General features: G+C 37.4%; 1 protein-coding gene across 1 annotated transcript in view; it reads left to right on the top strand.

Annotated features, from left to right (window-relative positions):
- The window catches only part of LOC127162727 (caskin-2-like), a 71,433-nt gene that overhangs the window by 2,857 nt on the left and 47,515 nt on the right, over positions 1-21,061 (top strand). Inside the window, exon 2 of the mRNA XM_051105592.1 lies at positions 3,701-4,218. Coding sequence (XP_050961549.1) covers positions 4,125-4,218 — 94 coding nt within the window. The 5' untranslated portion in view covers positions 3,701-4,124. The remainder of the gene's footprint in view (positions 1-3,700; positions 4,219-21,061) is intronic.

Here is a 21,061-nt window from a genome sequence, read left to right on the forward strand (position 1 = left end):
ATTATGATGGGAAACTCTAATTTTTCTTTGAGCCTAGAAAATATTGAGAAAATATCACAGACACAATGGAAGTCTCTCTTGTATTTATGGTAAATCTGTTGAAATATAATGTTTTTTTTTCATTTACAATAAAAGTTGCATGTACAAAATACAATAGTATTGTACAATCACATTAGCAATAATGGTTCAGTATACAGCACCTTCAGAAACAAAGTAAAAACAAAGCAAAAATGCATCTAATGTGCATTTTGTATTTATAATTTTGCTGAAGTAGAGTTTGAAAATCTTGCTGTGTTCTTGCAGAGAACCTACATTGTCGTCTTGCTACGACCAAAGTGATTTGAACGCACCTGACGTTGTAATTACCACTTCCCTCATAAGTACAAACTTCCCAGAAGTACTTGAGAAAGCCATGATTAGCAGCCCATATTTTTTACATCCCTGAAATTAAAATGGTTTGTAAACCTGAGGACCAGTTACTGGGTTTGTCTAACCGTTATTCCTGTTTGTGAATTATTTTCGTCAGTCAAAGCAGTTCATTCCACGTTCACATTCACCTGTCCTGTTCCTCCTGTGGCTTTCCTCACAATAAAGCACATGCTCATAAAGTTCAACCAAAAACATCATAAAGCTATCATAACAGCACTCCACCCTGGCCCAAAAACTCACACGTTGGTTTGGCAACAAAGCGGCAGCACGTTAAGACTATTGGCCCTGAGGAAAACGAAAGAGGACGTGATTACAGCTATTGAGAGCGACAGCTTTGCTTACTCTCTCAGAATCTTTTGGGCGTGTAGAGAAGGCAAGACCGTGCAGCGTTATATAATGGAAGAGTGATTATGAGATGGCCGTGTGGTGCTCATTTAATGCTCGTGCTGTGACAGAGACACCGGGCAGCCTGACTGCTGAATATGGAGTTGCCATGTGCTGCGCTGCATATGGTTATTGTTGTTTTTTTTTTTCATTTCTTTTCCTTTACTGACCACACTTACTGTTAAGCCTGTGATTTTATTTTATTTTATTTTTTTGCTTTGACAGCAAGTATATATGAGCCATCAAGACTTTTTTTAAACATGTTTCTTTTGGCTTGTTTGAATGTTATTTGAGACTACCAGCGTCAGCAGGTTTTTAAATAGTGATGTTAAGGCAATTACTACTACTACTACAGCTGCTCATATTTGGGGTTAGGCATGTAAACGCAGATATGAATGCTTGGCCAACACATTTTTAAAAGTGCAGTCACATGCTTAAAGGGATAGTTTACCCAAAAATGAATTACTCACCCTCATGTCGTTCCAAAACCCGTAAGACCTTCATTCATCTTCAGAACACAAATTAAGATATCTTTAATGAAATCCGAGAGCTTGCTGACCCTGCATAGACAGCAACGCAACTGACAAATCCAAGCCCCAGAAAGCTAGTAAGGGCATTATTAAATTAGTCCATGAGACATCAGTGGTTCATACTTAATTTTATGAAGCTATTTTTGTTTGCAAAGAAAACAAAACCAATTTCTCCTCTTCTGTGTCAATCAGAAAGTACAAAAATACAACCTGGTTTTGAATCCCACTGACTTGGACAAAACAATTAAAAATACGCTTCAAAGGTTTGGGTTTCAGTAAAATTTTTTGCTGTTTTTGAAAGAAATCTCTTCTGCTCACCAAGGCTGCATTTATTTGAAACAGTAAAAACATAAATATTCTGAAATGTTATTACAATTTAAAATAACAGTTTTGTATTTTAGTATTCTTTAAGATGTAATTTATTTTTATGATGGAAAGCTGAATTTTCTGCATCATTGTTCCAGTCTTTAGTGTCACATGATCCTTCAGAAGTCCTAATAATATACAGATACAAACAAACTTTTTTTTTCATTATTATTATCATTGTTAAAAATGGTTTTGTCTTTTAGAATTCTTTGATGAATATAAAATACAAAAGGACAGCATGTAGGCCTATTAGAAATAGATTTTTTTGTAAAAACTTTTATTGTAAGGGTGCTTTCACACCTGTAGATCAATTGCTTTGTTCTGAAACAGGTATTAAAATTATTACAATGTTGCTTTTTATTCTTGGTGCAGTTTGATTTCACAGAGCAAACTCTGTAAACTGACCAAATTTGTTAACACAAGTCACGTGCCAGTAAACTGCCCTCTCATTAGTCAAAGTTCCATGCAGTGTTGCCAAGTCAGCGGTCACAAAATTGGGCTACTTTAACACTGTTGCTGCAGGATGCTTTTATGTCCGCGTGTTGAAGCGACCCCAATAACGTGATATTTAGCTCCTGGAATGTGACTTTTCCAAGGGGAACCCCGCTTTTTGGGCGGGTTTTGCTGTGGAAACCTGGCAACCCTGCTTCCACGGTTTATTTTCCCAGGATTCCGCTCATAGCTGTCATCCATCAGGATGGAACAACGACCGCTTCACAGGCTTATTGTTGGGGTTTTTGGTCGCTGTCCTTATATTAATTTATCATATTGAGCAGGAGTCCAGGATTCACCAGGAAAACGTTTTTAAAATGTACCTACTACGAAGAAGAGCAATAAATCGGCATTATAAAATGAAAAGGCGCGCTTTGATTTTGAATGGCAAAGACGTGCTCACCCATAGACATTCACAGTTTCATTTTAAAAGCTATTAGCCAACAAACAAAGCTACTGCCAGAGATTGTCTTACTATAGGGAGATGAGAGGTTCTGTATTACTTACTATTAGAGAAAGCGTAACTTGGATCACGTGTCCCTTAATAACCAATCACATTACAGCCTTGATGTCATTGAATTTTATTCAGAGTTGTGCAACACTCATTCGCTGGTTACAGATACCCAGTGTTGCCAAGTCCACATTTTTCCAGCCAAATTGTGATACGTTAACACTGTTGCCATTTTGGTTGAAGTGACCCCAATAACGTAATATTTAGTCCCTGGAATGCTAATTTTACCATGGGAATCCCGCCAAAAAAATTGTATTTTACCGCCCTGAATGCAATTTTTCCTGGGGGATCCCCCTTGAAACAAGATTGGCCTATTTTTGGGCTAGTTTTGAGTAGCAATTGGGCAGATTTTATTGCAAAAACCTGGCAACCCTGCAAATACCCTAGGAAAGAACTGGAAGCGCTGTAAGCCGAATCCCACCTGTCGCAAAAAGTCAGTGACTTCTTTTATAAAACAATATTTTTTTTTCGTGGTAAACTCTAAAAACAGTTCAGTCCTAAAGTATTGTTTAGTGTAAAACGTGACGATTAGCAGATAGGCTGTCGATTCATTAAATGATAAGCTGCTTCCAAAAAGCCGTTTCTAAAAAGCTGTTTATTTAGCGAAGTGAAACATAAAAATAAAAATAATTAAATTCTTTTAAAAGTCCCCAAACGTTTGAACAGTAGCATTGTTCTTTAGTAGTCCACAGAAGAAAGTCATGCTAGAAATGATATGTGGAAATGACTAAATAATGACAGAATTTACCATTTTGAGGTGAGCTATGCCTTTAATCATGAATAATCCTTCTGTAACCTTTCCTTGAGAAGGAATTGTTCAAGTCTAAAAGGTGAAAAGAGTCTTTATTTGATCTCAAAGGCTTGCTGTCAGAGCGTCATAGTGGGCTTCTGTTCTCAGCATTACTTTCTCCCTCTTGCTGCGTTGCTCATGCACTGTACTTGGCTGCTGTATTAACAGTACTATTTTTCTTGCCCACTTCTTTTTCAGGTTTTGGTCTGCTTGTGCCACTCCGGTCTTCTCAACTTTCTAAACCGCAGCATCGGCAGGGCCCCTGCGTTCCCAGAAACTGAGCTCCACGCGACCAAAAACCGACTTCGTTAGCCTGAAAAGGCTCTGGAAACTTGAGAACGAAAAACCGGAAGGCAATTCATAAAGCGAAATAGATTTTCCATTTCTCCGACCTTCCGTGTCCATAACCAGGCAGAGAGCAGAAGTCTGTTGATGACGTGATTGTTGGAGAAGCACGGATATTTGGTTGCTTGTGGTTCCCTCAGACGTCTGGCTGTCACCTACCCCGACTGCAGAGAGGATTCTGGGATAGGTTCATGCCGCGGTTGCGCCACTGTATGGAGGTGTAAGGGAGGAGCAGGACTCTTGTGGGACGCTGGTGGAGTTCTGGCTGCTGGAGATCATGGGAAAAGAGCAGGATCTTCTGCAAGCGGTCAAGAATGGAGATCTAGCTACTACGCAGAAACTGCTGGCCAAGGTTAAAGCCAGCAAAAGCAGTGAGTAACAGTACATTACCTTCCTATGTGTTTCCATTAAGGTCTTTGCTTTTGCAGACCATCATTGCTGATTGCTCTACTACCAGGGCGCTAAAAGATACACTGCAAACAATTACAACAGTTCTTCTGAGTATCCTGTTTTAATAACATTCACATACCCATGACTAGCAGTGTTGCCAAGGCTTCTTTAATACTGTTGTCACAGGTTGTTTTTGCTGTCCGAGGGTTGAATCAACCACAATAACATCAAATTTAGCCCCTGAAATGTGAATTTACCAGGGGAACCCAGACAAAAAATGTGTATTTTATCCCCCCGGAACACGACTGGGCTAATTTTGAGTAGCAATTGGGCAGGTTTTGTTGTGAAAATCTGGCAACCCTGATGACTAGGGCTGGGTGGATTCTTAATATGCAAGTATTTCTCTGAAATGGTCTACAGTGATGCTCATGACTGTACAGATTCCACATATTTTCCACATTCTTTCTTTGATTTTATGGAATAGTTTACACTTAACTCTGAAATTTGTCATCATTTATTCATAACCTGCATGACTTTCTTTCTTCCATAGAACTCCAAGGAAGATATTTATCGGAATGTTCATACTGCTCTTTTTTTCCGTAATGTAGAAGTAGATGGTAGATCAAGACCATTAAAGATCCATAAAAGCAGTCAATATTGCTTGTGCATGATATTCCGTCTTCTTAAGCCATACAGTAGCTTCAAGTGAGGAACAGACTGAAATATTTAGGCTACAATGTGCTAAAATTATCCTAAGATAAGAAATAAAGTCATGTGGTTTTGGAATAATGGCAGGTCAATAAAGCCGTAATTTTACATTTGGGTTAAATAACCCTTTAAACATGGTTAAGCATGTTAATTGCTGGTTGAAACTATGATCAAATTAACCACAGTATTTCATTAACAAACAATGGGTGGTGATGTGAAGCACTTTGATTCTGTGGAAATCTACAGCGCTTTCATCAGAATTGTTGCATAATTCATGACAAAAATGAAGTCATTTGCAATAGTTATTTACTAACACATAGCCCATTTACTTTTTATTTCATTGGTTGCTGATAAGAGCTTATTTCAGGGGGTCAAAGTTCAGGTCCGCTTGTCTCCTCAACAGTGATAAATGGTGACCGTTGTTTTGGTTAAGCATATCTCTGTGCACTTTAGCTTTCTAATGGTCTAACCTGAATGAACTCACTCCTTGAGGAACCCCATTGATGCCTGTTTTCCCAGTCCTGCCAATTAGTCTTTGCTGGAAGTCTATTGTTTCTGCTAGTTTGTGATCTCTGTAAGAGCAGCGCAATTGGCCTTTGGAACACCTTGCCAACTGGGCCATGATAACATCAACAGACTCTGTGTTTGCGTCGTGCTTTTATCTCTTTATGGCAGTACATTGAGAGCGAGCTGCAGGCACTCAACTCCAGCATGAAGACCCCATGTTTTCTGTGATGTGGTCCGGTGGGAGTCTGTAAAGGGGAACAGAGATGCTCCACCCCAGTAAGACCTCCCAAACTGCCAGGCGTCAGAAGAGAAACGGGGTCTGTTGTGATAATATATGAAGGCAGTTGTAAAAGCAATATGGCACTAAAAGCAGTATATTACAGTGGTTTTACTGTGTTGTGAGGCCTAATGTTATACAGAGTGGCTTATTGATTTTATGAAATGTTAAAAATAATGTTCAGCAATAGTTAAAATTTAACTGAATAATGTACATTAAAAAGGGAAAGGGAATGCTATTGAAAATACTAAAACAATACACTTATAATCAACTTAATACAAATATTTGAGACAAGAGCGTAATATTGCATAATGCCTAAGCAAACTTCAACACAGTCATCAAAAAATCCAATAAATTGTTCGGATTAAATCAGATGCCATTTACTCAAAATGATTTTTTATTTTCTTCAGTTTACTTTGTTAAAATAAGCTAATGCAGCACAACTCTTTTGCATTTTGTCTCAATTAGGGGTTAAGCAATATGTTTTTTTCTAGGCCGATAACGATTAATATAGATCAAGTAGACAGATATTTCGAACCGATATATATGTCTGCTGTAAAAATGAAAATTAATGTCAAAATTAAGAATAACAACAGCTCTGAAAAACGGCTTCTTTAAATGCTTTTAAATTATTTTATCGGCAAATCATTTTTGAAAATACCTGATACTGATAACCATAAAAACGCTTAATATCGGCGCCCATAATTGGTCAACCCCTAGTCTTAATTTAATTTGATTGTGTACACTCCCTCTACATTTACATCATTTGGTGTAAATAAATGTAATTCATCATGTTATGTAAATTACACAGGAATTAATGTTTTTTTTTCCTCTAGATTTTTCTAGATTGTTTTTCGACATTATAAAAACGAGACAGAAAATGTGTCCGTGTGTCCTGAGAATGGACAGTTTGTGAGAGTGTTTGTGAATGGTTTATGATGACGTCTGTTTAAAAGTTTGGGCTCAGTAAGGTTTTTTTTCTTTTGAATGAAATTAATACTTTTATTTAACACATTAAATTGTGACTGTTTTTAACACATATGTGACTGTAAAGACATAATTTTACAAAAGATTTCTTTTTTTTTCTATTCAATAATATCAAGGTTTCCTCAAAAGTCTAAGTAATATAAAAATATATTCAAAAAAGAAAATAGTTATTTTAAATTGTAATATTTCACAACATTAGTGTTTTTACAGTATTTTTGATCAATTAGAGTTGAAGTCAAAAGTTCATATACACTTTGCAGAATCAGTAAAATAATAATTATGTTACCAAAATGTGACCCTGGACCACAAAACCAGTCATAAGGGTTGACATCACCTGAAAGCTGAATAAATAGGCTTTCCATTGATGTATGGTTTGTTAGGATAGGACAATGTTTGACTGAGATACAACTATTTGATTATATGGAATCTGAGGGTGCAATAAAATCTAAATATTGAGAAAATCACCTTTAAAGTTGTCCAAATGAAGTTCTTAATAATGCATATTACTAATCAATATTTACAGTAAGAATTTTACTAAATATCTTCATGGAACATGATCTTTAATTAATTTCCTAATGATTTTTGAGATAAAAGAAAAATCTATAATTTTGACGCAAACAATGTATTTTTGGCTATTGCTGCTAATATACCCCAGCGACTTAAGACTGGTTTTGTGGTCCAGGGTCACAAATAATAGGGGTCATAAAAAATGCATGTTATTTTTTTATTTAGTACTGACCTGAATAAGATATTTCACATAAAAGATGTTTACATATAGTCCACAAGAGAAAATAATAGTTGAATTTATAAAAATGACCCAGTTCAAAATTTTACGTACACTTGGTTCTTAATACTGTGTTGTTACCTGAATCATCCGCAGCTGTTTTTTTTTTGTTTAGTGATAGTTGTTCATGAGTCCCTTGTTTGTCCTGAACAGTTAAACTGCCCACTGAAAAAAACAAACAAACAAACAAACAAAAAAAAACACACACACACAGCTGTGGATCATTCAGGTAACAACACAGTATTAAGAATCAAGTGTATGTAAACTTTTGAACAGGGTAATTTTTATAAATTCAGCTATTATTTTCTCATGTAGACTATATGTAAATGTCTTTTATGTGAAATATCTTATTCAGGCCAGTACTAAACAAAAAATAACATGCATTTTGCATGATCCATCTTGAGACTCCCATGCTAAATGCACACCTTCACACCTGGAACGACCTTAGCCCTAAATATACCTTTGTAGTTTGTACCTTGCAGGTGACCTTTTCATATGTTTGTGAAGGTGCTTGTAATTATCCATTAGAACACAGGGGACTTTGTCTTTTGAAGTTTGTGTCCTCTTGTTGGGCAGGTGTCTGTAGTTATCGCAGTTTGGCTTATCATGGGAAAGAGTAGGCCTAAATGAATCCAATCCTGCATCTTGAATTAACATTATAGTGTTTTTTGTTTTCTCTACACATCCCCAACTTGCCATTCCAACACCTGGTCACCAGGACACCTTCCTTGGGTTTTTGTTTGGACTTAAGCTTCAGGGTTTGATTTCCAAGGCCAGCGAGAGGTCAGTTTGATAACCCAGCACCACCTCAGCTATTCTTTACCCAAGTGTGTGTAAACACACACAGATAACGCAACCACTTCAAGAGAGGCCTGGGTCGTGAGTCGATCTCGTGTATAACCTCCTCTTTTGTCTTTTTAGGCCAGAATCAACGCCTGGTCCATTGTGCGAGTGGCACGCAGGCTGAGTAATTGCGCCATAATGTCATCTTTAGTGCGCTGAGGGTCATAAACGCTTTCATACAGTCATTAACACGCGGCGGGCTTTTGTGGCCCTCATCCTTCAGGCTGCAGAAGACCAGGCCAGCTGACTAGCCTACCCAGCATGCCTCCGCCCCACGTCCCTGTCGCTTTGTCTCAGTCCCTGAGGGGCTGCGCCGCAGCCTGTCGGATTACCCACGATCCTTTGTTCGCACTCGCAGCTTTGCTAATTCATCACCTTGCGCATCGTACACGTGCTCATCAAGGCCGCGAAACAAACAAGCATCCGTTGCTTTGCTCCCCTTGACATCTGCCAACTTCAGACTCTCATAAATCACAACGAAGACCCAGATGGTGATCAAACTGATTATAGGGTATTATATGTGAAAGATGGACGCTTCTGGCACATGGGTGCTTCTTATCATGAGATTGTGACCTATTTTAAATCTCCATGTTTACATGTAGTGAAAGGCTGCGGAAAGTTCTCACGGTGAGTCAGGAGTACGTCTGATAGACGCCTACTGCTGACTTTGGATTTTGCAGGATAGTTTTTGCCTCCCTGACCTTTTTCTTTCCACCGTCTAAATAACAGATGGAAGTTTGAGGTCGGCTGGGATTGTACAGTAATTTGTTTGTGTGTGTGATAATGCTCTGTGTTAAATCTGTGGTGTAATCCTCTGTTATTTCAGATTTTATCCCAGACGTTTGATCCTTTAAGTCCTGTTTTTCTTTTTTTTTCTTTTTTTCTTTTTAGGGCTGGGATGTTTGTTGGCATACATGTTGTTCAAAGGTACTATATGCAGCAAAAACCTTGTAAATCAGAGTTTTTGGCTGACAGGCATGTTTTGTTGTTTGAATTCTGTTTTTGCTGCTTCAACTGAGTGCCTCCACCCAGAGTGAAATTTCATCCAAAATCCTGTTTGCAGAGTTTCCGCTGTCAGTGTAGAAAACTGTGTCACGTCCGGTTTGGCCATAGTGTACATTACTGTTCAAAAGGTTTTTTTTTTTTTGTTTTTTGTTTTTTTTTTAAGAAATTAGTAGTTTTATTCAGCAAGGATGCAATAAATTGATAAAAAGTAACATTAAAGACATTTACGATATTACAAAAGATTTTTATTCCAAATAAATTCTGTTCTTTTGAACTTTCTATTCATCAAAAAAACCTGAAGCTCCACAAAATATTAAAGGGGTCATGAGTCATGACATGGATTTTTTTTTATTATTTTAATTTATGAACAAAAAAACAAATATGTGGAAAAACCCTCATTCTGTCCCTCTCTCTTAAATGACCTGTTTTTAAGGGGTGGGTCCTTTAAGACTTTATTCAGTAATCGGCCAGTGTTATGATTGACTAACGTCATTGCATAGGAAACAGTATCAATGCCCCCTCGCTATTGCATGTGAGTGTTTTGACAACATGATCAAAATAAAACGTTCATTTCCAGACAAAGCATTTTGAAACTATTTACTTACAGTTTATGATGCAGCTGCAGTTAGATCTAGTACTGCTTCATCTTTCAATAAATGTTACTTAGTGAACTCTCTATGACACTGTGCCTCGTTTACAAAACAAAATGCTCTAGACACGATCCAGGAGGGCATTAGAAATAAACTATCCACTTGTTCCTTAGGCTGGGATTCTACTGATATCTATACAAAGATGCGAATGAGCAGTTTATAGTTCAAACTCGCAGTTCAAACTCGTCAAAACAAACGTTCTTTCACTCTAGTTTTCCTATTGGCGACAAACTCAAGCGTGTGTCAGAAAGCGAACGTGCGTTTGTATACTGTATCCAGTATAGGCAAAATAGTGGCAGTAATTGTAATTTCTATTTGCTTTTGATGTGACTCGACACTTGCATTCAGCGCAATCAAGTGATCAGCCGTTAAACGATTGAACGCCAGTGGGCGGGGCCTATGGTGAGAAGAAGACTATTCGTCAATGTGTTTATGCAAATGACTGCGCCCAGTTGATGTCACCCTGGCACCTCAGATCCAAACAAGCCATTTTTGGAGCTTGATTAAATAAATGCTTTGTTTATAATAATAAGGAGGAGGTTTTAAGCTATGAAACAGGATGTTTTAACTGGATGTTTATATATGCCAAAAGATCAAAGAAAAGCAGCACAGATGTTTTCAACATAAGAAATGACTCTTGAGCAGCAAATCAGCATATTATAATGATTTCTGAAGGATCATGTGACACTGAAGACTGGAGTAATGATGCTGAAAATGCAGCTTTGTCATCACAGAAATAAATTACATTTTAAAATATGTTCAAATAGCAAGCAGTTAGTTTAAACTGTAAAGATATTTCAGAATATTCCTATTTTTACTGTGTTTTTAATCAAATAAATGCAGCATTGGTGGTGATCATTCTTGCAGACTTCAAAAACATTAAAAAAAAATGTACAGATTCCACACTTTTCGACCAGTGTGCTTTAGGTGAAAATTCAACATTGTACATACAGCAATGTATTTAGCAGTGTACTGTATCGTGACATACAGCAGTGTACTTAATATACAACTTTGAAATGAACTACACTGGCTCAACAATACGCATAATAATAAATGCACTAACCAACATCAGAAGTATCATTTACAGTCTTTAGTTTGAGATTTAGGTTTCTGAATGTTTCTTGAACTTCTATGGTTTCGTGCTCTTGGCACCCAGTTATTCATCACACAAAGCACATTGTGGTCAACACAAAGCACGTTACAGATAATGAAATTAGATAAAGTGCCATTGTGATGTATTTACTGTAATTCACTGGATTATCCAAAAATAGGCATTACTCATGGTTATTTAATATATACACCAATTGTCTTTTTAATTCCCTCATAGCTTTAATTACAAAATAAGAGATTGGTCATACCACCCACTGCTAACCTCCAGCACTTTGGTGCGTCCAGGGTGCAGAAGTTCATCAAGATCCCCATCAGTGATCGCTCTTGTTCAGTACTAATTTCAATGAATGTGGTTTTGATCATTTCCACCAGATGGGGCGCACGTTTGTATGGCCCGGTGGTGGTTTCTCAGTTTGTAATGACGGCACTCTACATCAGAGTCACAGATGATTTCGTTTGATCCTCTGAAGGAGCCACTGTAGTGGTTTTTCATTCATTAGTCCGTGGTTTAACTGCATGTTTATGGGATGGTTCTTAATATCAAGCATCCCCCACCAGGACTAATGGCAGCAGGGGAAACTAATGAGATTTTCTCGTTTTGGTAGGGGGGCACATATTGAAGGGGACGTGTTAAAACTCCTTCTGACAGACTGTGAAATTCTGTCTCTGTACGGCAGTTGTCTGTCGAGTCTGCCACTTGCCTGCTAAATGTTTAATTGGCTCGCTAAAGAGAAACATCTTGAGAGCACGTCAGGTGCTGCATAGAAGATGAGAATATCGATATGAGATGCGCCTGTTATCACCTTAATTACCTATTTATGATAGATTAAGAGCACCAAAAAAAAAAAGAAAAAATCTATCTATACCATTCAAAATGTGAGATTTTTTGCATTTTTTTGAGTAACGAGTTATGTAATTATGTAAAAATTACTTTTTTCAAGTAACTAGTAATGCATTACTTTTTAATTTATAAGAAAATATCTGAGTTACTTTTTTTTAAATAAGTAACTCAAGTTTAGAGCTGTTTAATGATTAATCGCGATTAATTGCATCCAAAATAATAGTTTTTGTTTACATAATATATGTGTGTGTACTATATTTATTGTCTATATAAATACACACATGCATGTATATATTTATACAAAATATGTTGTTTGCATATTAAAAATATTTATATATAATACCAGTTATATGTAAATACATGTAAATATTTTCAAAATATATATTGTATGTATATTTATTTATATATACATAATAAATAAACACAGTATACACACATATATTATGTAAACAAAAACTTTTATTTTGGACACGATTAATCGTTTAACAGCTCTACTCAAGGTACCTTGTTTTCGCATTTGTTCACTGACATCTTTCATTTCCTTTATTTCCTTTGGCCTGAGGCTTATTAATTTTACTTTTGGTGCAAAATAGCCTTTACAGTTGTAAAAAATAAACATTTTCAGGTTTTTTTGTTACTAAAAGTAAATAAGCAAGCCCAGCCCTGGTGGCAAAAAGTAATGCAAAAGTAACAAATGCATTACTTTTCATAAAAAGTAACTAAGTAACACTAAGTAGTTACTTTTTTATGGAATAATGCAATATTATAATGCATTACTTTTAAAAGTAACTTTCCCCAACACTGGTTGTGACCTCCACATCAAATCTGTCAGTTAGCGTCTGAAACAATATCATATCACACTCTGAAAATAGTAATTTAGCATTCAAACTGAAGATTTGAATGGTTGAAATCATCCTGTTTATGTGTGTATGTGACCCACTCACTGTTTATTTTCTGTCGGGGTCTTATCTCCTTATCCTGCATTTGTTGTGTCCATGAGTCACACAGATGCAGTCTTTGTCATGTCACAGATAAGCTCTGAGATTACTGCAATTATTTTCTGCCTCTGAATGAGTATACAAACGTTATCTTCCTGACACAGATGACTTGTACTCGGGAAGAGTACTGCAGTCTTGCCTGAGGCTAGAATAATGCTGAATAAACCAGAGAACACTGCATGCCTCAAGCTCCGCTTTGCTGTAGTTTAGCTTACATGCACAAATGGCTTGCCTGTTTTTTTGGCTGTGTCTAGGAATGGAAAGTTTCTAAAAGTGCACACAGCTCTCAGTAAGACCCCAGCAGAGCTCCATAACACTGCAGTCAATTAATGCCTAAGCCCTGCCGCATACGAGCAGCGCTGTGCGTGACTACGCCACGTTTCTTTTCCACACAGGAATGCAGGAGCAGAATCTGGTAGTGAATGTGGAAAAGGGGTCAGTGTTACCTCAGAACACTGTATGCAGTGACTTATGAGCCACAGCTGCCTTGAGCTGGAGCTTAATAGTATTTCACAGCTATTTTTCTGGCATTCTTCCTTCTCTGAGCGTGCCAACCATTGTCCAGACTGCGACATAACACTCCGAACTTTGAATGAAAGGGGAAAAAATGCGCAAGAATAGGAGAGATGATGTCAGCTAGAGGGAATGTACGCCCCACAGCGCTCGCTGTGTCCTCTAATGGAGTTTGAATGAATGCGTTCAACAGGTACGGCAAGAGATTCTGTGCTGAGACACCCATGGAGCTGCAGTGGATTGGGACAGTGAACTTCATTACACTATACTAGTGTACTGCACTGCCCAGTTGGTGGAGACCAATAAGTTTGTTTCATTATTATATGATACAATAATGGCAATATCATTAATGGGGAGTAGCGAAAAGCAATGCTACAAATTGAACTATATTTTTTGAATTTGATTGGTTGAGAGTTCCAAGAGTTCTGATGTAACAATTTAACAGCACTGAGACTTTTCTCAGTGGTGGCAACAAGTGACCTTTATGACCTTTATAACACCTACTGGTCTTTATGAGTGAGTCATTGAATCATTTACTCAGCTGATTCATTCAGTGTTTAGCCTGAATAAATCAGAATAATCTCTTGTGCAGTTTTGCCAAGCCTGTCGTTTTTCCACTGAATTGGGCTACTTTAAAGTCCCCATGAAATCAAAATTGCAGTTTTTTGGCTTTTAGTATGAATATTTTAGCCTTAACGTTATCTACAAGCTAGTGTGTTTTAAAACACTTTTTTTGCATGTAAATTTTTTTGCATGTAAATTTTTCTTGTAAATTTGCATTTACAAGATGGATGCATTTAAAACTCACAATCTCTAACTTCCACCAATATGGATCAACGATTTTGATGACATCACCCTGCACTTCAGCTTCTTATCAAACTTTCTGTCTAATCAAATGCTCTGTAGAATCCGAAGTGTCCCGCCCCCTACATTTTAAATAGATGCTGAAGCTGCGACTGAAATCAGTCACTTGTTCACAGTATTTGTATTTTCTGTACGGTGAATGGCACTTAGTGCACTATAAAGGGGAAAGGGACAGATTGAGACAGTGTAAATATGCATTCCATTGGGCGAATAAAGTCTGGTTTTGCTTTGTGTCACATGAACCACCGCAGCGTGCATATGGTCTGCTCCAGTCCAGAGACACAGTAGCACGGACCGGACCATATGTGCGAGTCGGTGCAAACCATAAAATTGATTAGACCTATTTGAATTCTACACAGAATGCTATATAACTGCTAAATAAATGCTTATAAATGCTTTAGAACGGTATGGATGAGATTGTGACTGTTATATGCTGTCAAATGCAGCTTGTAGCCCAATCTGTGATGATTGGCTCTGTAGTTCTGTATGTTTGTCCTGATTTCCTAAAAGAGTTTGTTTTTGAACTTCAAGAACAGCACTAGCATAGAGCTGACCTCAAAGCTAATAGATGTAGACTAAAAGCCACAAAACACTAATTTAGTTTTTATGGGCTCTTTAAAGTGTCTTAACGGGAGAAATGGAAATGCTCCAGCTCTTTTCAAATGGTGATGAACGGACGTGAGCCAAAGCACAGATACGGCAGGAGAACAGCTCTAGGCAGCAGTGGTGCTGTTAATCTGTCACCTTATCTCCTGCAGCGCTTGCGTATCTCAGACGGATACGGTCAATCACATGCAAGCAGCACGTGATCTCAGTGGAATAGAGTGGGAGTGGATTCTGGGTAAACCGATGAAAGTTTGGGATAGGAGGAAAAAGGCCTTTCCGAACAAAGCATGGGGTGTGAATTTCCTTTTCATACTGAGAACAAAATGCGTAGCATGTGTGTGTGTGTGTGTGTGTGGTGTTAAATAACAGCTTAAGCTGCGGTATGCATTTTAAAAAATATGACCTCTTTTGGCCAAGAAAGTAGATTTAAACCCCAAAATCAGAAGAAAGATTTTTTATTTGCAGTTGATAGAAACATCGATTTTAGCTTTTAGCTGAAAATGTGCTTATTTTTTCATGAAAATGTCACAATACAAAAAAAGGCTTTTTTTTGTTTTAAGTAAATATAATTGTGGGTGAAATATGCCAGAAATTATATATCTAGAGACTAAAAATGCATTTGACAGCTATATGCTTATGCACAGTGATGTTTATGTAACAGGAGGTGTGAGATGCACTACTAGTCAAAAGTTTTTTAACAGTAACATTTTGTAAGGTTTTTTTAAAGAAGTCTCTTCTGCTGCAAATTTTGCTTTGATCAAAGGAATAAATGACATTTTAAAATATATTCAAATAGAAAACAGTTATTTTAAATAGTACTGTTTTTGCTGCACTTCAAATAAATGCAGGCTTGGTGAGCAGAAGAGACTTGAAGTTTTCCTGTTCAAAAACTTTTGACCTGGCAGTGTAGTAGCCAAAACTCAGAGCCGGTAACCTGGAGATTGCTGACTTGAAATCATGATGAGCTATCATCGTTACACACGTTGAAGATACTTAACTTCAGGTTACTCTAAACCAGCAGCAAATAAACTGTTAGTCAAGTCGGATAAGGGTGTAATCTTAATGACAGCTGGCAAAGCATGCTTAGTAAACCACCTCCACATCATCATGTACCACATTGTCAGCAGTTCTTGGTCTCTTTCTACATCATAATCATCATAAGTGTGGTCACCTTTGCTGAAATGACACATTGAATGTTCTGCTTAGTCAACAAACCGTTAATGCTGGATCGAGAGAAGTCACAGAAACAGGCCTGCTGTAGTTTTACAGCTGCTCAGCAGTGGAGCTTTAACTATTTGCCTTGTGCATGTGTGTATCAAACACACCCACATTCAGAGCACGGATCATTTGCATGTTACACAGCCTTTGCTATCATCTTGTTTTGCATTCTACCTTATTACTCTTAAAGGGATAGTACATCAAATAAAGGAAAATTCTGTCATTAATTACTCACTCTCATATCGTTCCAAACCTCATCTTCAGAAGTTCATCTTCAGAACACATATTTTTGATTAAATCTGAGAGCTTTCTGACCCTGCGCAGACAATAAGGCAACTGACATGTTCAAGGCCCAGAAAGGTAGTAAGGACATTGTTAAAATAGTCCATGTGACATCAAAGGTTTAACTTAAAAGTTCTGAAGCTCACATCGATGCTTTACAGTTAGAAGCTTATCCTAGATCAGCTGTTTACTGTTCACAAATGTGATAAATGTTGCAAATTCAAGATCAATTGCTTAATATAGAGTGCTATTTTAAGGTTATTCTCACATGCCACCAATGCAGTTGTTCTGATATTCTGGATGTAGCGGGAAAACCCATAGCTGAAACAGATGTTTCCCTCTTGTTGAATAATCTCCCCCTCTCCTGTTGTTGTTCTTGAGACATAATAGGAAGCGGCAGGAGGAAATTACCGCTTGTTTTAATCCTAGCTGAAATGCATTCCTCTTGTGGGCACTGGCACAACCTTGCACCTGTGATCCGGATGGTGGTTTGTGCCATTACAAATATTGATACAAAGCAAAGTTAAGGCCTTTTAAAATTCTTTATTCAAGGTTCTGCAAAGTGTTGGTTCAGAAAAGCAGCTGTAACGCTTTCACGTAATTTAGAATGACAGCCTCTCATTTTTCTCCGTCCTGACAGGCTGCACTTTAAAGCTGTGGTTTGTTTTATTACTAGCTTCATAACCTGTTTGCACTTTACTCATCAAATTGTAGTTTTTGAGCTCTTGCACACATATAATTAAAGCAACCTCTTGTCATGAAGCAGTTGAGAAGTTTTTTCTCATTTGGAACAGCAACAAAATTTCCTTGACTCAGTGCTATTTGTTCATCATCAAATGTTATGGCTTTACTCATCTGAAACATGCAGAAACACCTCATCAGCAGCCCCAGAAAAAAAATCTATTTTCCACATTTTCCATTTTTAGGGAAAATCTGCTTAATGGATTTTATCAAGGTAAATTGTGGTATATGAAGTGATGGCAATTTACAATAAAAAAGCAACCTTTGTTTTATTTGAAATGGCCATTTCTGTTATGCACCAATCCAAGACCTGGATTAAGTATTGTCACAGGTGACTGATCCAAATTTGATTTTGCATGTAAATCAATACTACCAAGCTCCAAGTAGTTCATATGACATGGAGCAGGCCAAAGTTAAGTTTTAAAACATCTTGACTTCTAGTTCGGCATTCTTGTATCATTTGCCATTAAAACTGATTTATCATTTTCAGTTGCAACTAGGAGTCCACAATGAATCTTATTTGAAAACTTACTTGTATTAACATTAAGGATAAGTCCAACGAAAAATATAAATTCTTTCATCTTTTCCTTGTCCTTATGTTGTTCCAACCCCATCTTCAAAACATTAGATTAAAACTAAAAGATTAAAACATTAGATTTAAACATTAGATTAAAAATTAAAACATTAGTTCAGTTCCAAATTAAAATTTCCTGATAATTTACTCAACTGTCATCCAAGATGTTGTTGTCTATTTTTTTCTTCAGTCAAAAACAAATGAAGGGGTTTTGAGAAAAACATTCCAGGATTTTTCTCTATATAGTGGACTTCAATAGTGGCCAATGGGTTGAAGGTCCAAATTGCAGTTTCAATGGAGCTTCAAAGGCTCTGCACTATTGCAGCCGAGGAATAAGGGTCTTATCATTAGGAAAATGATTGGTGATTTTCTAAAAAAAAAAAAAAAAAAAAAAAAAAAAAAGGACACGTTTTAACCACAAATGCTCATCTTGCACTAGCTTTGCATCTACGACTTCAAGCATTACGTAATTATGTTGGAAAGGTTGGGTGAACCTCATTTTCTAAATGATCTCATTTTCTCCTCTAAGTTCAAAATCGTCTGACATTGTTGTTTTACCTTTTTGTAAAGGAGTTTGACTGTATTTGCACAGTCTACGCCATGCATGACCTTTCCAACATGACTTCATAATGCATGAAGTCAAGCTAGTGCAAGATGATGAGTGCAAGATTTGTGATTAAAAAGTATACACATTTCTACATTTTTTTTTTTTTTTTACAAAATGATCGTTTTCCTAGATAAGGCCCTTATTGCTCAGCTGGGAACATGTAGAGCCCACTGAGGCTGCATTGAAACTACAATTTGGACCTTCAACCCACTGATCCCCACTGAAGTCCATTATATGGAGAAAAATCGTGGAATGTTTTCATCAAAAAACATAATTTCTTTTTGATTGAAGAAAGAAAGACATGCACATCTTGGATGACATAGGGGTGAGAAAATTATCAGGAAGTTTTAATTCTAGATTGAACTAATCCTTGAAAGCTTTTATTCACATATAAACATTGATTAGAGCACATCAAATGTGGTAAACGGAAGCTTAAACATGCTTGTATGGTGTTTAAGAACCAATATGGTTTGTTCTCGCATGCTACACGAGCATGTTTGAGTTTCCGCAAGAACTGATGCGGTTTTTATTCGCACGTCAAGTAAATACAGTTGAGCTGCTGTTGACCCTATTCAATACAGTTGGGTTTGGAAGGACATGAGGGTGAGTAATTGCTGGTAGAATTTCCATTTATGGGTGAATTATCCCTTTAATTGAATAAATATATATTGTATGTGCTTCATGCTGTTTTGTCCTCAGCAACACTCACTCAAGAAAGCAGAAAAGCTTGAATGTTCAATATATACTCCATATCTACTCTGAGTTCGGTTTGCTTACTATCATTTTAAACATGATTTATTGGCAGGTGCACAATCAAATTAAAGAACATATTTAAAAGATTAGTTGACCCAAAAATGGAAACTCTGTCATTAATTACTCACCCTCTTGTCCCTCATGTCACATCAGTGGTTCAACCGTAATGTTACGAAGCTACAAGAATACTTTTTGCACGCAAAGAAATTAAAATACTCTCATGAATGCACGCCGATGACAGAATTTCATTTTTGGGTGAAATCTCTTTAATGCAAACACAAGGGATGGAGAATGCGCAAGGACTTTGTGAATGACGGGCATTCTAGTTTTCAGAAATCTGCTTTCAGCATGTACATATTCTCAGAGGACCTGCCCATCAGTGAATTTATGGGATTTTAACCATGAAAAAAAAGTGTTTTGCTCTCTTGTGAGTCTCGGGGCCTCGTCTCTGCTCTCCCCGGCGGCCGGCCCTGCAGCTGCCGGACCCCGTCATTTGGCACAGAGATGAAAGCATGTCTCGCGCTCCGCTTTGTCCTCTGTGACACGGCCTGACCGCAGCACAGCCATTAACTGCACCGCTGGCCCTGTGATGGCACGACTCCGCTGACACGACAGACACCCTGAGACTCGGAGCCGGGAAATCTGTCATAAGCACAGTTCACACACGCCAGCGCACTTCCATTACTGATTTATTAGCCGGGGACTGGCTTCATCCATCTCCAGAGATCATTTTTTATCCGACTTTAAAGGGAAACCAGGATTGGTTTCTTCAGGACATAAAAACATGGAATGTGTTTGGTTTGGATATGCATAGCCTTCCAGAGGCCTCAGATCCAGGCCGTTTGGCAGCGGCAGGCGGCCACAATCTCTCTATAGAATGGCAGCGCTCTTTGAAACGTTTTGTGACTTGCTGCCATTTCAAAAATGCAGCCTTGTGTTTAAAGTCGAAGGCGTGGCCGAATGTGAATTCTGCTACTTTCCTCTCTGCATTCAGGACTAGGATGGTGAAATTAGATGCTGCAGCTGTGCATTTTATCTAACACAGAAAGATCTGAGCTTGAAAACAAATTGAATTATCGTAAATTACTTTGGCATTTGCACTAAAGGGCTTTGTCATAACTTGAGAGGCTTCACTGAGAAGTCAATGATGAACAGTGTTGAACTTTTACATTGTGTTGAAAAAAGCCAACGGTCATTTGATTTGTTTGTTTTAGCATTGGTTTGCCAGCATGGAATGAGCTTGAACACTCTCCCACAAAAGCCATTGGAAGTTGTTGTTTCCTAAGCTTAGGGCTTTGGTGTTAAATCTAATCTTGTGCTCAACCTTTGCCCTCTGACCACTGAGATCAACTCCAACTTAAATTTACTGACCCCTTTTGGGACGTCACAGCCCTGTTCTCCCCTTCTGCAGTGGATGAATGACCCTAATCCCTCCAGAGTTGTGACTTACAAAATGAAAGCCAAGATGAAAGTTTTCTCCTGTCCTCAGTAATATAGTGTATGGATTAACTTTCCACATTCAGAACCTTGTTTTGTTTCTTGACATTTAACCCTTTTGAGACTCTTAGGGGCCGGTTTTAAAACAGTTGTGCATAAGGTGCTATTTTTACAATATATATTGCTCCTCATTAATTTCAGATTCAGTTCTTGAATATTATTTACATATTTAAATACACTAGTCAGTTTATTTCTAGATGATTTTGTTTATCTTAAACTGCAGACAAAAAATAAATAAACACTTATCTTACATAGTATTTTTTATCTTGTTTCTAGTCAAAATATCTAAAAATTCTTAAATCAAGATGCATTTACTAGGTAAGCAGAATGACATGAGATATCTAAATTAAGTGCATTTTGGTTAAAAAAGGGAAAAAAATCTGTCAGTGGGGTAAGATCTTCTTGTTTTAAGAGAATTGCACTCAGTGGCTATAGGAAAACAGCAAACGGTGAGCAGTA

The sequence above is a fragment of the Labeo rohita genome, chromosome 3 (genome assembly GCF_022985175.1).
Source record: "Labeo rohita strain BAU-BD-2019 chromosome 3, IGBB_LRoh.1.0, whole genome shotgun sequence".
In the NCBI taxonomy this organism is placed as follows: domain Eukaryota; kingdom Metazoa; phylum Chordata; class Actinopteri; order Cypriniformes; family Cyprinidae; genus Labeo; species Labeo rohita.